This window comes from Nymphaea colorata, chromosome 1 (genome assembly GCF_008831285.2).
Source record: "Nymphaea colorata isolate Beijing-Zhang1983 chromosome 1, ASM883128v2, whole genome shotgun sequence".
In the NCBI taxonomy this organism is placed as follows: Eukaryota; Viridiplantae; Streptophyta; class Magnoliopsida; order Nymphaeales; family Nymphaeaceae; genus Nymphaea; species Nymphaea colorata.
In genome coordinates this window covers 29,354,171-29,371,971 of record NC_045138.2, presented here as the reverse complement: position 1 = coordinate 29,371,971, position 17,801 = coordinate 29,354,171, and the positions used below count along the sequence as shown (strand labels likewise).

Genomic DNA, 17,801 nt, shown 5'->3' with positions numbered 1-17,801 from the left:
CCATTTAATGATACAATAGGTTGTTATGTCTACACGTCACTGCATTTGTAATGTTCTATGTCGTATTATACTCGAGCACCATCTGTAGAAATGTCGTCATTATTTTATCATCAAGTCTGCGTCAAGTACCAAGCACTATCATCTTAGTTTAAATGATTTGTTGGACATTATCATCATGGAGATAACACCTACTTTGGTAAATACTTGCCACATTAGAGAATAAAAAATGAGACGAGATGAGAAAAAATGGAGAGAAAAAGATGCGGCAAAGAAGCCAAAATTGTGTATTTACACCGTGACACTATCCCTAGGATGTCACTAAGAAGCAGAAACAGGAGCATAAAATTTCTGTAACTATCTGATCTCATGCTAGGCGGATTTCAATGCAACTTTTAAAATTTCAGTGTCAATCCAAGATTGATTCCGGAACTGGGTAGATGAGATCCAATTATGTCGAACTCAGCAAAGCCTAGACTTGGCCCGAGTATGAATTATTTACATCTATATCAAGGGATTTCTAATATGATCAAAATTGGGTAATTACGTATCAGTGAGCCACAAATTTCTAGCTCAGCCATGCTACCGCTTGAAAATCTCTACATAAAAAAAAAAAACAAACTGTTAGGAGTTGCCTAAAGCGATTTTATTTCCTGATAGCGATAAGTTCCAAGCAACAAGCTTTACGAGATCTACATTATTAAAAAAAAAAAAAAAGTTTCAGACTGAAGTTGGGGTTCGGTCTAGATCTAGACCATCACATGTTCCTCTGAAAATACCACTTACTTTCAAAAGGAAACAAGGAAAAGGATCTGATTCCTTCGAAAGAATTGAATGAAGAGCCGAATGAGGTGAAAATCTCCTTCGCTTTGGCTTATTCAGACAAAATGATATTCACTCTTTTTGGTATAGTAAGCACTTTTTATGATTTGTTTGACATGACATGACCTTCAGTTACAATAACCATTCAAAAACAATCAAAATTGTCCATCAAATTGACGGGTTTTCTTCTTTCAAAAAGCATGCACTCACAAAGCGAATCGACAAGACAGTGGCAACTTCAAAGCTTTTAAACTTCTGAATGGTGAAGAAGTGACCGTCCACTCGCAAAATCAATCTTGTTTAATGGAATATTTATAATGAAATTTTGTAAAGCATCACAAAAAAAACAAAGTCAAAAGGCATGTAGCATCCAACATCTTAAGATACGATAAGATAGTCGTGATACCCAAGCCGCCACCCTTTATTATTGAAGGCATCACCTTCCGCCCTCACAGCCACCGTCCATTTCCATGATTGATGATTGACGATGATATATGGAATTTTCATTGTCATAGGGCCGGGCACTGGGCTCGACAGTCCTATAAAGGCTTAAAGATGTGGGGGATACGCCTGCTTGTGTAGGCAATTGTTCACAAAGATGCCTATTTCTATATACTGGAGGGTATTTTTTCATTTCCATATTTGTGCTTTTTTAAATTAAAAGTTAACTAAAAAAGGTCTGACCTCAGCCTCGATGCTGCAGGCTCAAGATAATATGGGCCATGGCCGCGATAATATGCTTAGTACCCCTTGATTCAATTTAAATACATGGAATAATTAAGATACCAACTCATAACAAATTATAAGGTGTGTCATATAAAAAACTTTTAGATATATTTAGTCACATGAATTTATTTTATCGCTAGTGGGGTTAGGTTTTTGTTACTTCACACTTAAGCCGGCCCCAGGCCCTGTCCATGGCCCATGGCCCATGGCCCAGGCCTCGATTCTAACAGGCCTGAGGCTTGACTCTGGCTCGATTCCATAGTCTTGGTCATGGGTTCCATATAACCTGAAATCTGGCAATAGGGATCAGTTTGTACTAATTAGTATTTAAGAGGAGGCCGGACCCAAGCGGACCTGGCCTAAACCCCCCAGCAAATTCTAATGCCAGGTCCAACACAAGCCAGTCAAGCTCAAGCTCGGCCAGTTCGAGTTCGAGCTCAGCCTGATTCACATATTGCTCAATTCGAGCTTTAAGTCAAGCTTGACAAGGTCGGCTTGAGCTCGAGTAGTTTGACTCTATCCGAGCTCTAGCGAGACTCGGTAGTCCGGATCGTCGTCCCAGCTTGTTGTTGGAAACCGGCGATCTTGCCGCTGCTATAAAAGAGGGGGCGAACAAACAGATAAGGCAAGTCCAAGAGTAGCCCGTCGGTTGGAAAAAGAAAAAAACTTAGGCTCTGCCGTCAGGCGGCGTCTTTCAGACGTCCGATCGCTGGAAAACGGCGTTTGCATCTCCGGTGGAACTATGAGGAAAAGAAAAAGAAAAAAGGAGGAAACAGAGACGGAGGGCAACAAGAGAGGAGGAGGAATAGAAGCAAAGAGAAGAAAGAGGAGGAAAAAAAATGACGAAAAAGAAAGAGTTTGCGAGGCTTTGACCTACCACTGCATGTGCCCCGGCGAGCCACGCTGGTCGCCGGAAATGGCCGGACGCCCTGCCCATCTTTTTTGCCATAAAATCCATGAACTGCCAAAGAAACTTTTAGAGAGAAGAGAGAGAAAAGACCAAAGAAGAAGAAGAAAACACCTGGCTAAGTTGGTTTCTCTCTCTCTCTCTCTCCATTTTACATGGAACATAAATTCTAAGCTTCGTCCCAAAAAAATACAATTGAAACGTGTTTGAGTCTTACTCATTACATAATACAAGGGGTTAGACAAGAAAAATTCGAACTTGAGCGTATTTTATTATATCACCAAAACTTGAGAGGTTGCGAGTAGGCAAACAATAATGAAGGCTGCTAACTTTGAAAAGTTAGTCTCATTGTCTATTTTAGCGAATGTTGCGGGCTGAAAAGCATGGTTTTCATCCACCACATAAAAGAAATTGCTTTACGCAATGTCTCGTAGCTTATTCAACCATATTTTGCTTCCAATGATGTTTCATATGATATCTTATTTCATAGAGTACGTGTGCCCAAATGTGTATATATGTATAAAAGACGATTCAGTTAGTCTGGGATTATTAAAATTGAAAATTTTATCATTAAATGAAGGTCACTATTTTGGTATTAGCGATGATTTATGGTTCTTTAGTAACAATTGGTATATATTTAATGACAAATTTTTAAATGTTAGTTTGCAGACATCCAACAATATTGACTTTTCTTATACGTGTGTGCTTATATGAGGTCAAGATTGTATATATATATATATATATATATATATATATATATATATATATATATATATATATATATATATATATATATATATATATATATATATATATGTTTGTGTGTAGAGAAGTTTAATGCATATTGTCGAACTTCAATTATTTGCGGCAATTACTCTCAGATGCAGATCCAATCAAGATTGTATCTTAGATCCAACACATAGTATTACTTGGATCAGGTTCGGGCCAATTGAAATAGTATTCAAGCAGGAAACTTTTGGTGCCAAAGGCAGGAGACTCGACTCAATGCGAAGGCATAGCTCCATAACTAGGGGTGAGGAATGAGTCGAGGTCAACTCCTTCAAACTCAGTTCGTGAATGAGTTCGAGCCGAGTTATTTGCTTAACGAGTCGAGCTCGAGTTCATGAGTCAACTCGTTCAAATAATCGAATTGAGTTTGAGCTCAACACGTAACTGTCGAGTCGAGCTCTATCCTTAATCGAGTTTGTCGGGCCTTAATCAGGTCGATATATTCAAAGATTTTAGGAGTTTGTCAAGCTCGAATTCAACACGTAACATGAATATCAGTTCTATTCAAACAAGTTTGTCGAGCATTAATCGAGTCGAGCTCAAACTCAACACGTAACTATCGAGTCGAATTGTTTCCATCGAACTATTCTCGAGCCCGAGCCGAGTTGAAAAGCAAGCTCAATTGGGCACCTGTTCACCCGTACCCGTAACCCACCACAGATTGTGCAACGTACTAGGAATATATCATTTCCTGAAAAATCGAATTTTCGTATGATGGAGTATGGCCCGTAAAATAATGTTTTGATTTATCTAAACGAATGTCAGATCAAAACCCGCTGAGGCCTTAGATCGAGCATTTTGGGATCGGGTTGGATCGTCCCACATAGACCCAGCCCAGCCCAGCCGAGTGGATGCAATGCAACGTCACGCGCATGGGCACCGCCATGACGACGCGCTCCTCTCTCACACGTCTCATCCCAATCCACCAGCGCCTTCCTCTGCCTCTGGGGCCCGCCCCTCTTCGCTGTGTTGTGGGCCCATCGGAACCCCCAAGTCGTAGAGTTTTTTTCATGATTCGTCCTTCATCAATCGGCAAATTCCTACTCCGATCTGACGTTGATCAACCATTCTTTCTTCCGACTTTCATTTCCTTTTCCGGCGCGAGGCTTCTGGACAGTAAGAGTCGGTTCTCCACCAATTAATCCTGTGAATAAAAATGTAGAACAGTAGCCCACGCTTTCTCACGTGTAACCTACCCCATAGATATGCATCAAACACCACCTAAAAGTATAGGCTTTACATATTGCAAGAAAACTTTTCTAGAACAACCTTAAGACAACACATCTTGTATTTTAATAGTCGATTGGGAAAAGTTTGTCTTATTCAACACTAGTTGATCGATTGAAAAAAAAAAAAACTTCTTTTTCACAGAAACTCCTTTCAAAATTACGCTTTTGTGAGAAATACTCTCAAAGAAAAGCTATTTGTTTTTTCAGTTGCTGAAATTATAGATTAAGATCAACAAGCGTACATTTAACTATCTTCAGTGCAGACATAAATATGAATCATTAACATATATTATGACTAATATTAAAAGATTGAGCCTCTCCCAAGTGTTTTGGTCTGGCCGTTGCAATTAAACAGGCACGGGTGTTTTGCAATTGATCGAAAGGATAGGCACCTATATGGAAACTATTGAAAGGAAGGCGATTCAAGGGACCGCAAGCCGACCTGTTGGACTGTTACCGCCAGGACAAAGATGGGGAGGACCCTATCCTCGCCACTGACTTCTTTTCTCATAATCTCGAAAATGGCCCTGCGCGCCGATCTCCACATATAAGGCTCCGACGACGAGAGGCAGGAAGGGCTAAAGCCGTCGTCTCTGCGTCGAGGTTCCTGCGCGCTTCTTTCTCTTCCTCTCAGAAGACCTCCGTTCGTCAATCTTGTGTTCCCCGCTCCCCCCCTCTGTCTCTCACAGACATACAAACGCACAGGAGAGAAGTCTCCACCCTGAATTTCTCTTTTAGTTTGATGATATTCGACGTCTGATCGATGGAAAGGATCGTAGGAGAGAAATACAAGCTAGGGCGGAAGATCGGCAGCGGTTCCTTCGGCGAGATTTATCTCTGTGAGGGATTTATTCATCCTGTTCTTTAGGTTTCTTTTTTTTTTTTTATCGATGTTTTCCAGTGTTCCTTTGTCGCTGATGATTTTGTATCGGTAATTTGTTTCAGCCGCGCATATCGAGACAAATGAAGTCGTGGCTGTGAAGCTCGTAAGTCCTTTTTTTTTTTTTCCTTTTCCCCTCCTGGGGCTGTACTTTTTGGTGTCTGTTTTTGGTATTAGTTTAAAACTTTAATAGGCTGGTTTTGTGAATTACTTATTGAATGGTTTTTACATTTTTTTATGTTGTCTGATCGGCAATTGAGGGTAAAATGTGGTCTTGATGGCTTTATGTTGTCCATGATACTATTGGATGGTTGAATTGGATAATCGTGTTAGAGCTTTTAGATGAAATCTGCAGAGAGGATCATCTCGGATTCTCTGATTTGACGGGTTCCGACAGTTGGGTTTTCTCTTTGAGTAGGGGAATCGGACTTCACATCCCATTTTGTTGAATTTGGAGCAAAATCCTTGTTCAATGGTGGGAAGGCTGTAGTGCCTTGAACTCCACCAAAATCGGTCTATGTTTGTTTCTTTATCCCGTAGTACTGATAGGCCGTTAGTTGTGCTTGTATGTGTCAACCGCTGATCCGAAATAGATGATTCGTCGGGCAGTGTGCCTAGGGTAGGGAGTGAGCACTTCTCCACTTTCCATTTTTGCCTACTACTATGGAGCATATTTTCCATGTTTCTGAAGTTTTCATTCATTACCGCATTTGACATGCTTCTTAGATTGTGATCCTTCTGTATCCTTGATTGGCACAGGAAAATGGCAAGACAAAGCACCCGCAGCTGCTTTACGAAGCCAAGCTTTATAAAATTCTCCAGGGTGGAAGTACGTATGGCATAGAACTTTCATTTTTCATTTATTTCTTCTAAGTTGTAATTTTACAGGTCAGTTTGGTTGTATTTGTGTCGCAGGTGGCATTGCTAACATCAGGTGGAGTGGCGTGGATGGGGAGGATAACGTCCTCGTACTTGATTTGCTGGGGCCAAGTCTAGAGGATCTATTCGTATACTGTGGAAGAAAATTTTCATTGAAGACTGTCTTGATGTTGGCAGATCAAATGGTAATATATGGTCATTATTAAAGGATTTTGCTGAAATTTTCTGTTTAGAGGCTCATCTTATCCAATTATTCACCTTTTCCCTATAGGAATTATCCCTATGATTTTTATGGTTTCTTTAGAGGAGCTATTCTTTGGTTTGCATGCACGACACTAGTAGTTTGACATGCTTGCTATCTGCTCACTGGGGATGCTTCGTTGTGCTGTCCTATTTCTAAGTGTAAGGATCTTGAGTTTGGCCCAGGGACCTTTTTTTCTCTTGCACTTGAAGAACACATGAATTCATATATGGTCAAACATTAACTTATTGCCTTTGGATTGAAATGGCCATTGTTGCATGTAATATAAATGGGGAAGCAGATTAGGGAAAGTGCATTCTGTGGCTGCCGATGAACTCTAGTACTAAGATGTTGCTGTATCTTGCTGTCTCTTGGATTTTTATTTTCATTTGTCTTTTGTCATTCAGACAACTGACAAGTTGTGAACTTGTTTAAATCAGATGTTTTGTCTACATGCATCTGTCTTTGTGCTATATGAATGGTGTTGAGAAGTTACTTCGGTTGTCAAGTTACCAAGCTGCATTGTAGTTCATCACTTATGGATACTTCTACTAAGAAGTCCTTCTTTGCCATATCTCAGATAACTAGGATAGAATATATGCACTCAAAAGGGTTCCTGCATAGAGACATTAAGCCTGATAACTTCCTCATGGGCCTTGGTAAGAAAGCAAACCAGGTAATAATGCTTCCATGATCTTGTTTATGGTTACTTAGGAACCAGTTTCTGTTTCACATTATTTTACTTTTGCAAAATTTTTATGTATGCTTTTTCCTTCCAGGTCTATATCATTGATTTTGGACTTGCAAAGCGATATCGAGATTCTGCTAGCAACCGCCACATTCCTTATAGGTGAAAAAACTCAGCAGTTTCTATAGTCATCAGTAGTTTAAACTCTGGATTCCTCAGTCTTAAGTGAAGAATCAATTACAGTGTTATAATTGCCCGGTGCCACAGGGGAATAATTGCTAAGAAAACATCCTCAAAATATTGACCTTATGAAAGAGGGAGAAAAGCAAATTACATTTTTAGGGGTTTAATTTCTTTAATGAAAGGCAATCTAGTATTCGAGTGTGACAACTACTATTGTGAAGTTATCCTGATCCTAAGCTCTTTTTTAATTAAATGTGCAACATTTGATAGCATATGTAATATTGAAGTACTCATCTGTCTGACCGTGATGGGGGCTATACCGTGTTGGACCACATTGACACTGGTGCAACCGCTCTGCATTTGCTTTCTGTGGATCTTCTCTATTTTATTCACATCACACCATTGTCAGTTCCATTTGTTTGGTGGTAAAAGGATCTATGTCTGAAACATATTGTTGGCATCGTCAGAACAATGTCTGACAGACTATTATGTAATTCACTGTTGTTTAATTTGAATTCCTTGAAGTGGTTTCAACTTTCACCCATGTCTTACTAATTGTGAGATAACCATGTTTTTTTGCCCTGGTTTAAAGGATTTTTTTTTTCTCCCTTCTGACTTTACATCATATAAAGTTTCTATAACACCCTTCCAATCACTTCATTGCTAACAGTTTGCTCTTCTTGTTCTACTTCGTCATTGTGCAGAGAGAACAAAAATCTTACTGGTACTGCAAGATATGCAAGTTGCAATACTCACATAGGAATTGGTGAGCTTTTAGTTCTTTACTGCTGCTTACTTTCATCACAAAAAACAGCAACGTTGTCATTATGTTATCTTTTATCCAGAGCAAAGTCGGCGGGACGATTTGGAGTCTCTGGGTTACGTTCTTCTATATTTCTTAAGGGGAAGGTAATTTTTTCCACAAGGCTGGAGTCTCTTTCTTTTATGTAGGTACTTCTAGCTCATATGAAGGTTTGATCCTCTAAATGCTGTTCTGCTTGTCTGTTATGTTTGGACCATAGTAGAAAAATGTTGGCTTTAAAATTTTGTGATAACATCACAAAAAGGAAAAACTGAAGAAGGGAATTTATTGCAATATTTTGTTAATGTCTCCCATCTCAAGTCCCTGCAAAATTATTGTGCTCTTTTCATGATATTTTCCTGATTTTTTTAAAAATCAATTTCTAAAAAAACTTTTTGTTCCTTTTAATATTTTAGTGGTTCAAAATTTTATTAATGGTTTTATAAAAAAAAAATGTAGAGGACTTGTAAGTTCATCGCTTTTTCTATTAGATGTGCATTTCTAAAATGTTTGAATTCCTAAGGTTTACGTGAGCAAAATAAACTTCATGACTAGTACACAAAAAAGAATTGATAGAAACCCAAGAACTATATTTGTGATGCATCAAGTCTTTAAATTCCAAGTTTGAGATTTTTGAGTCTTTGATTTGGTCCATGGATTTCCTTTCCTATTGGAATTTAATATTTGTATATTATTTTGTGGTAATTGACTCTTGAATTAGACATTATCTGATTATGACATTATGTGCACAAGTTATTGATGTAATATCCATATGCACCTCTCTGTGAACAAGTATTTGAAGGTATCTTTTTATCTATGTGTTGCCGAGGTGGTAAAGAGTTTTAAAGGCCAAGGCTATGGGCTAATACATGCCAGCAGAGTTGCATCTTTCTACTAGTATGATGGCACTGCTGTGATAACTAAACATTTATTTGCTAAGTGAAAAGGATGACATGGATAAGGGACTATGGGGCACAGTTGTGGAAATTCCCCACCTGCATGTATAGTTTATACAGGTTCATTGGAAAGCATGCTCTACTTAGCAGAATATACTGGAGATGAAATCATATACTGACAATTTATCAATTAGAGAATGATGAAGTATGAACGTGCATGTAGATAAGAAGTATAGATATGTGTTGAGGTGGAGGTGTATTGTGGAAATTTCTAAAATGAAAAGTATGTATTTTGTAGAATGCTCGCATGGAATAACTTCCAAAACTGTAGACTGCTCTACATCTGTGAATTGTAAACTGCCAACTTATGCGGATAAAGATCACTAGATGAATAGTTAATAGTAGATGCGTTTGAATATGAAGCATGGAATGCACATTGATTACATGGAAGATGATTAATACGAGTTAATATTGAAGATGGTTGTAGAATTGGTACAGACACAATGTTAAGGCTGGTAACATTATGCATGTGGCATAGAAGCATTCAGTGCCTTACTCTGATAATGAATGTTACAAGGAATTGTTTATGATGAGAGCTCACAACAGTTCCTGTATTTATAGGTTATTAACATGGGCATTGTTTTGTGTAGCCTTCCTTGGCAGGGATTGAGGGCTGCTACGAAAAAGCAAAAGTATGACAAAATATGTGAGAAGAAGGTTTCAACACCTATTGAAGTATGCTCGACATGCTAAATTATGTTCATGAATACTAGCTTTACGTTTTGTTCTCTATTCTTCTCTGAACTGCTTGTACCATTCTGGACAGGTTTTGTGTAAGTCTTACCCAGTGGAATTTGCTTCATACTTACACTACTGTCATTCTTTAACATTTGATCAACGACCAGATTATGGGTTCTTGAAGCGTCTTTTCCGGGACTTGTTTACACGTGAAGGTCGGTTATGCAATAATATTGTTGGATTACTGTATTTGTGCTACATTGCTTATCTTGCATGGAATGTCATTTGTTAAAAATTATATATAGAGGGGCCTGAGGTGGTTAAGGGATTGTGTTTGATTAAGCATCTGATTTTACTCTGTTCATTTTGAGTCACTTGCTGCCTATTAAAATGAGGTGATGTCACCTTCCAGCTTATTTTGGACATGCTCTTGTTATGATATTACCTACATTTGTCAATATTTGTTGCCGAAGTTATTTCTTTTGGCAATGTGTGTGGCAATTGACTTTGGTCTTCTATGTTCAAGTCTCGTTTATATTAGTCATGAATTCGTGCATCTGCAATTATCATTGGTTGGAGTTATCACTCGGTTTCGTGTCCCTTGATAATTATTTGGGTATAATAATCACACTGCCATTCTTTCCTTCCAGTAGGTAGGAATACACATGAATATGTACTACATCCATACACAGATCCATATTCCAACATACACTGGCATATGCATATATGGTTGACATCATAATTATTTTTTGCTGGAGTTCATAACCAAGATAGATAAATCTACTTAGTTTTTATCTTTCTTCTATTTTTCTTTTTTTTCAATGTTATTTCATATAATGTCCATGCACATCTGACCATTTGGTCACATGATGAATGTAAATGCTTATCCACTGATGTTTCTTTTTTCGAGCTTTCTCCAGGACTTCTACAGTATTTTTGAGTTAAGACCTTATTTAAGTTGCCGACTGTGATCTAAAATCATTATTAGTTGAAGGTTTTGGATGTCAAGTATTTTGATTTTTAGCAGTATTTTATGGTTTTCTATTATGACTGTACCTTTGATGTCTATTCCTCTAATATTTTGTCTTTCACCACATTAAATTTGTCTTTAAACATGACCTTTTTGTGGTTTTCCACTTTATTCTCTGGCAGCAGGAAAAAGCTGTAGGTGCTTTAGATCCTGCGCTGTGAGATTGCTATGTTAAACAAGTTACCTTGCTTTAGGATTGATTACTGTGAGTTCTACAGCGTCAGTTTTCTGGGACTTGTACTAGTATATTGTTTCTTGTACATCTCTAATCTTTAGTATTTCTCTTAGCATGAGGTGCATGAATCAAGTTATCCTTGCCTCTCATATTAGACTTGTTGTTTGATGCCATACAGGTTATGAGTTTGATTATGTATTTGATTGGACCATCCTAAAATATCAACAAGCACAAAGGACAAAGACTCATCACCGTTCTTCTGTTAGTTTTCATACTCATACGTGTCTTTTTCATGTGCAAACTTCTATTAAGTTCACTCAATGTGATTGTCCTTTTTCTTGATGTATTTGATGATCAATTACCTTTTTTTGGCTTGCAGCCAGTCTCTGGTGGGACTAATGGTCGTGCCATGCCACTAGATCCTGGCAGACATCGTGGTTAGTATTAAGTTGTGGTCAGTTTATTCAAATAGAAGCTTTACATAGATTACTTGCCATATTCAATCATTTTTCATTTTTCAGGAAGTATGAAATTTGTTTTTTAGTCTAATTCATTACTTCGCAGCATGATAATTTTTTTTCCTTTTTCCAGGTGGCAATGATATTTCTCATTTAGCTCAGGTTTCAAAAGGTGTTGCAGATGGTAATATTGCTCAGACTGATGTACAGATGCAGTATAATCCAGCAGCTGACAAGAGATGGGCTGATGTTCGTAGCCACCACGAGGAAGCTGTAAGTTCATGTTATATTTAAGTTTATGTTGCATTTAACATTACATTTGGAGATTATGTCACGTGGGTTGCAAGAATACAGCTAAACTTGCATTGGGATTATGGTCAATCGTCGGCTGTGTGTGGAATAAATCCATAATGTAAAGTTTGTCTAAGTTGAAAGAATGTAATTGGGTCTTGATTATTTGGTTTGGTTCCTTTTATGAGTTTAGGATCCAAAAGAGTATTATGATTTATGGACACCTGCTTGGAGTTAGGGTTGAATGAGATTTCCCAAGGTATTAGTTAGAGACAGTCTGGAGTTCCTTGAAGTGCAGCAGTAAGCACTAAACTGCTGAAATGCCTTATTCATTAGTTTCTCCTGGAGTCCGTTCTGCAGTGTGGTTGTCATGCTTACCATAAACTCACGTAGCTGTGTAAATCGTGTCACCACCATGCGCATCCTTGTGCAAACTTTATCACCGGACATGTAGCATTTCTCTAGTTATTTTTTGTTCCTGCAGTCACAGGGAGGTGCGAATCATGTTGGTATGTTTATAGGTGGGTAGTAATATTTGTCTTGTGATTTTTGCTAAGTGTTGACTACAAGTGGGTGCACAATGATTTCTATGACATTTGATAAGTAGAACATAGTTCTTCCTAGCTTTTTCTTCTTTAACCTTGTCAATTTTTATTATATGCAAGGAAGTTATCTCATAGTTTGTTTTGCTGATCAATTTTAATTATGTGCAGAGAGTTGGAGCTCTAGTTGATAGGATGCAGATGCCATCAACATCATTTGTCCCGCCAAGTACTTTCAGGAGAAATGTCATTACTGGAAAACTGATGGGGCCAAGTGAGGGTGCCTATGGTGGCAATGTTGGCCCATCAAATGCCTGGTTGTCCTCATTACCTTACAATCCTCCAAAAAGAATGGTATTTTTCTTCAATTTATTTGGACTTGTCACTTCTTATCTTTAGCTGAAATTTAAGATGCAAGTTCTGTCACTGGGTGTAGTTATTTGGGTTTTCCATCTTCTCAGGAATAATAGTTGAAGGAGGTAATCCCTTTCACCAGTCCAGTATTTAAGGCTGTGAAAGTGCGTGAGACCTAGGCTCATCATGTGGAGAACTGCATACATACTGTATTTTTTAAGGTGACTACCAACAAAGGAAAAAACTAGAGTCAGCCTGTTGAAGCTGCATTGCTCTTGCATGATATGTTTTTGCTGTTAGTTGACACCATTTGCCGGCTTTTTGGTTCATGTAACACATGATAAGTGATTCGCTCTTTCAATTCTTCTGTTGATAGTTCAAATGGCTCTTGTTGTGTGTTTGATTGTATTCCTTGTAAATATAAATCTTGGTCAATATATATAGTATGAAACTCAATCTTTCTTTTATTTGAGTTTACTACTTTGAGTTAGTCTTGTGGCTGTTCATCAGGGTTATTTTACTCTGCATCTTCATCCCCGAGTTCATCAGGTCCTGAATGGAACAAACCAATGCCGTTGATCAGGTGCTGGGATACTTTTCCCTATCTTGGGCATCCACCAGGTACTGTGTCTCTCATTTTTGTAAGAGATGATAATTTGGAGCTGATGTTCTTTTCTTACATTTATTGGAAAGCACCTGATGTAGTTTGTTTTCAGGCATCTCATTTTTCAACTGTTTCTGTTGCCAGGTTCTGATGCTGCATTCGTCAAGGGAAACATTGGTCAATAGAAGAAAATAACTACGGCCTGATTTGTGAATGTCAAATGGATTCAAGATCATATCCCATTCATGGAAAATCGCGATGGTTGAAAGTGATCAAAAGTTGTTTATGAGAAGAATAGGATATGGAAAGTTTAGGTACGTCCTTCATTGAGATACCCGGCATATTTTGGACGCTTAAATCAGAGTGGTCGGGTACTTTTGCGTGGAGCTTAGTTCGCTCTCTTGTTCTCATTTGAGTGCTGTGAAGAAAAACAATGGATCAATTTCTAGAAGAAGAGAAAGTATAGGCTGCATTATGAAGGTCGTTGATAGATTTGAAGGCGTGCGGTTATTTGCATTTTGGAGGCTTATCATTGGATTATATACATGATAAATCTTATGACCGTTTGAGAAGAAGTTTCTTGTCGTGAAGAGGTTAATCATTAAAAGATGTAGTCATGTTTCCCTTATTAAAGCTTTTCTGCATGAATTGGACATGGGAAGCAGAAATTATGGAAGTAAAATGCTCGTCCTGAATGCTTGCACCTGATTGCGACACTTGAAGTAGAATTTCTGTCAAAAGTTGGATCCACGCCAACCCATCAATGTGTTTGGATATGTATCTGACTGGAATCCAGGAAGCATCTGTGGAGCTACTTTCCAGACTACAGAGAAGGGTAGGCTGATCGAGTTCTAGTAAGATTTCTTGAAGCTTTTTGAGGTAAGATATCTGGACTTTTTGCTCCATCTTGTTTCTCATCTTTTTGACTTGATTGCTCATAAATTTTTTATGAGAACTGTGTAAAGTTTCAATGAGTGATTTGATTCGTCGATCGTTTAGCAAATATTTCCACGTGAAAGCCGATCAAGTAATTCTGAAAATATTTCCAGTCGATCATCAGCCATCATCAGTAACTCATCCCAACATTTCTGGGATATTTGGTAATGGTGTCCTACTCTTTAGGATCCTCTTGGGCATGGCAATCTTTTTATTTTCCTAGATCTGCTACAATCTCCTCAGGTGCAGATAGGTATGGTAGGGGTAGTAGATTATGACCACTGGAGAAACATGACAACTTGTATTGGGATAAACTAGTTGATATCTCATGATCTTCCGTAGCAGGGTGGCAGGTAACTTGTCTCCTTTTCATGTAGGAATGTATAAGTCGTCCAAAGAGATTATTTGGACCGTTCACAGTGATTTCATGAGCTATGTGGTTGGAACTTAGAAGTACGTGCCCAGGCGGTGCTTTTCAACAAACGGGACAAAATAAGAGGAGAAAGGATCAAAGTAAGGGTTTTGAAAAGACTTCAGGTTGGTCGGAACTCTTAAGAAGACGGAAAGGGGGTTGGATTAAAATTTGGAAAAAATGTTTGGATCGCGTAGTGCATCCATCTAGGCGTTTAGGATATTGTACGGGGAGCCATGATCCTTTTATGACTGCGAAGTTCTTGAAGTAACTCGTACTTTGGATTCCCATATTCGTGGCCGGTTGTCTGATCCGTTTCGATATTCACAGAAATGATTAGCCTACGGCAAGCCACAGAAATTATATTCAATAGTTCATCGGTGGTAGTTTCTGTTTGAGCCCTGCTGGGCAATCCTTGCTTCATTTATGGTCCCCTTGTGATGGTTACTACGTAGATGGTCGTTTAGGTTTGTTAAGCCAGCCAGCCATTTCATATCCGTTTTTTATATTTCAGCCTGTTCATTGTAAGTATCATGGTTAATGTTGATGTTTGAAGGGAGGTTGTTCAATTATGAATTACCGTGCGAGTCCTAATCTGGGGGCATAGAAGCATGGTAATTATGAATTTCTTTTTAGTCCAAGAATTTGTGGAAAATTTACGGTGATCTCGTTGATTACCTTCATGCAACATAAAAATAGTGAAGTACATTGCAGTAAATTTTACCTTATCTTTGACTTGGTTGTAGAGAAGGTGCTAAAAACTTTTAGTTTTGCCTTCTCAAAATCTAATAACCAGCGGAACTTGGACTAGATTGTTAGCACTTGGACAAGCAAGTGATATCAGATAGTACTCTTTCAATTGCATGCTAAATCAAATACAAGTTGGGTAATTCTGAGGCTCGGTTGGGCTCGGTATTGTTCGTAACTAGATTAACTGGATTCGATTTTTCGACGTGGGATTCAACCAAGTTGAAAGAACAACCAAGATATAAACGCGAACGCTGGCAGGCTTCTCTGTTACCTACTCGTGATCCAAGCTGAGAATGTATGCCTGCGGGCGGATGAAAGGTACAGGAGTAGCTTCCCCTAGGTTGTGCTGAAAGGGCAGCCGGAAAATTGTAATATTTTGCCTAAAAATCTGGTTCTTCAGAAAGCTTTTGCGCGGGGTTGTTTAACATCTCATATTCTGGCAAGCGTCTTTAAACTTTCTGGTGAACTTTGAAACGGCTCTTCTAGTTATGGCCACCCTGAGGGTTGGTCTGATTACCTTGGGTCTAAGATCTGAAGTAATTTAGGATTTTGAGACTTTAAATTTCTGAAACTAAGCTGTGTTTCTGATTTCATTTTCTCTTCTTCGATTATATGAATACCTGTCTATTTGTCCTTTCATTCGTTTCTCTCTCACAGATTGACATGCTCTATCAGTACAAAGACGGAGAAATGTGTGAGTTACATTCGTTATAGTTCATGCATAGGATGCTCTCTCTCTCTCTCTCTCTCTGTGTGTGTGTGTGTGTGTGTGTGAAAATTCAGGTGACTAACGTTCATCTATATACAGTTTGCCACCACTTAGTGGGTACAAAGTGCTTGAATTCTCTAATCTGCTGGGGGATACCTGCGTAGGACGCCATCTAATAGCCTAGGGCGTTATTGAATAGTGCATCAGTACCTTCGGCGTCAAGAAAATGGATGCCTGTGGTATGTCATTCATGGCTTTGCAGCTCATCTTTGTTGGCAGTCTGCAGAGACAGCGGGCATGGTTTAGCTATGAAGGTCACGTGATCATGGCCTGCAACAATCACAAGTTTGCTCTCTGCATGTGCCTGGGAGATGTTACTTCTCATTTCAAAAGGCATTTGTTGGAGCTGATGCCCCCTGTGTTGTTGCCGCTGCTCTTGTTGCCGTGGTCTTCCCATGGTTTCTTGCTCCAGTATGCCCACTCGTCGCTGTTCCGTTGCCTCGTCTCTGTATTGGCAGAAGCCATAGATGATGTATAGGAGAGCCCTCAGGCCCACGATGATGCAAACGAGTACTACAGCCAACTTGACATAATCTTTCATGGAGTGAGCATGGCACTCTAAAATCGCCCTTGGGCACGCCATTGCCTGTTATTGTTGCAGCAGACCTTAAAAGTTTGCTGTCTAGATTCGTTGCTTCAGGCAGTCGCTAGCTAGATTACAAGTAATCTAGGGAAGGCTTGCTTTGGATCATGCTTTCTCGCTGGTATCGGGTGGGGTGTTCCTTATTAAGTTTGGCATATACTTCTCTCTCTCCCTCTCTGTTTTACATGTTAATATACATATATATAGGATTGGCTTAATGGATATCAATTTGTGAATTGGCAGGATGGAGCGTGTCTCAAAGTTTTGGGCGATCCTAAAACCAATGGCTAAAGGGCATCAAAATTTTCTGGAAAGACATTCTTTCAATAAAAAAGAAACAAAAATAAATGAATAAACGGTTGATTAGGTCATGCATAATACGTCAAAACCATCAAGTCGGGTCAAAACAGCTTGTTGCGAAATTCAAACCGGGTTTAAGTATGTGAGTAATTGTCACGATCACTCGATCAGCGACACAAGGTTTCCTTTTGCATTGAGCGGAGCTCGTCTTTCCTCTGTTTTGATGCCACATTCTGGGCGGCCAACGCTTTGCGTTGTAATTCTCAAGCCATTTCGCTGTCTTACAATTTGTTATCAGCCTCTCCAAAAGAAAAGCCTATTATATAGGAAAGAATTTGTAAACACTTAGAAGATTAAAGCTCTGGAGCCAACATTAAGGTACTAGTGCCGATTCTTGTCCATGTCCAACTGATTCTACATCAAACCATACATCTGGTCGTTAAAACTTCATTTTTATATATTCTTGCGTTGGAAATTATAGATCCTAATTGAATCTTGGGTGAGTCTCGAGGTTGGCATGAACTTTCAGAAATCTCCATATACTAATCGGTCCATGTCGTTCCAATCTTGAATTCCGTTCATTTGCGGCCTAAGATAGTTATCTGCACACCCTTGTCACGTTCGCCGCTTCGTTGGCACCAGTTAGGCTTTAAAATTGGTCGGATATGGATGCAGATTGGCACAAAAGCAAAGCACTTCCAAGAATCAAGGATGGCAGGAAGAATTGACTTTGCATTCAGCAGATCCACACTTAGTTTATTTATTGTTTATTTGGATTTGGACTCCTAATGAATATTTGGCACTTTGGTCCCATCCAACG

The 17,801-nt window shown here is 38.9% G+C and overlaps 1 protein-coding gene across 1 annotated transcript; it reads left to right on the top strand.

The window, feature by feature from the left end:
* Nucleotides 1-4,975: 4,975 nt before the first annotated feature.
* On the top strand, nucleotides 4,976-16,923 carry LOC116248516 (casein kinase 1-like protein 3). The gene is made up of 17 exons (XM_031621359.2): nucleotides 4,976-5,309; nucleotides 5,416-5,456; nucleotides 6,110-6,179; nucleotides 6,266-6,414; nucleotides 7,051-7,146; nucleotides 7,250-7,320; nucleotides 8,046-8,107; nucleotides 8,187-8,250; nucleotides 9,690-9,774; nucleotides 9,866-9,992; nucleotides 11,161-11,243; nucleotides 11,362-11,419; nucleotides 11,574-11,713; nucleotides 12,445-12,627; nucleotides 12,735-12,848; nucleotides 13,138-13,248; nucleotides 13,376-16,923. Exons 1-15 carry the CDS (start codon nucleotides 5,234-5,236, stop codon nucleotides 12,738-12,740), a joined length of 1,311 nt encoding a protein of 436 aa, XP_031477219.1. The 5' UTR covers nucleotides 4,976-5,233; the 3' UTR covers nucleotides 12,741-12,848; nucleotides 13,138-13,248; nucleotides 13,376-16,923.
* Nucleotides 16,924-17,801: the final 878 nt, after the last annotated feature.

What these genes read in the sequence shown, in the direction of transcription:
- LOC116248516 (XM_031621359.2), top strand. Translation starts at nt 5,234, where the DNA reads ATGGAAAGGATCGTAGGAGAGAAATACAAGCTAGGGCGGAAGATCGGC. An exon ending in CTTCGGCGAGATTTATCTCT is followed by an intron (nt 5,310 to 5,415) that starts GTGAGGGATTTA and finishes AATTTGTTTCAG; the next exon opens with CCGCGCATATCGAGACAAAT. An exon ending in GTAGCCACCACGAGGAAGCT is followed by an intron (nt 11,714 to 12,444) that starts GTAAGTTCATGT and finishes AATTATGTGCAG; the next exon opens with AGAGTTGGAGCTCTAGTTGA.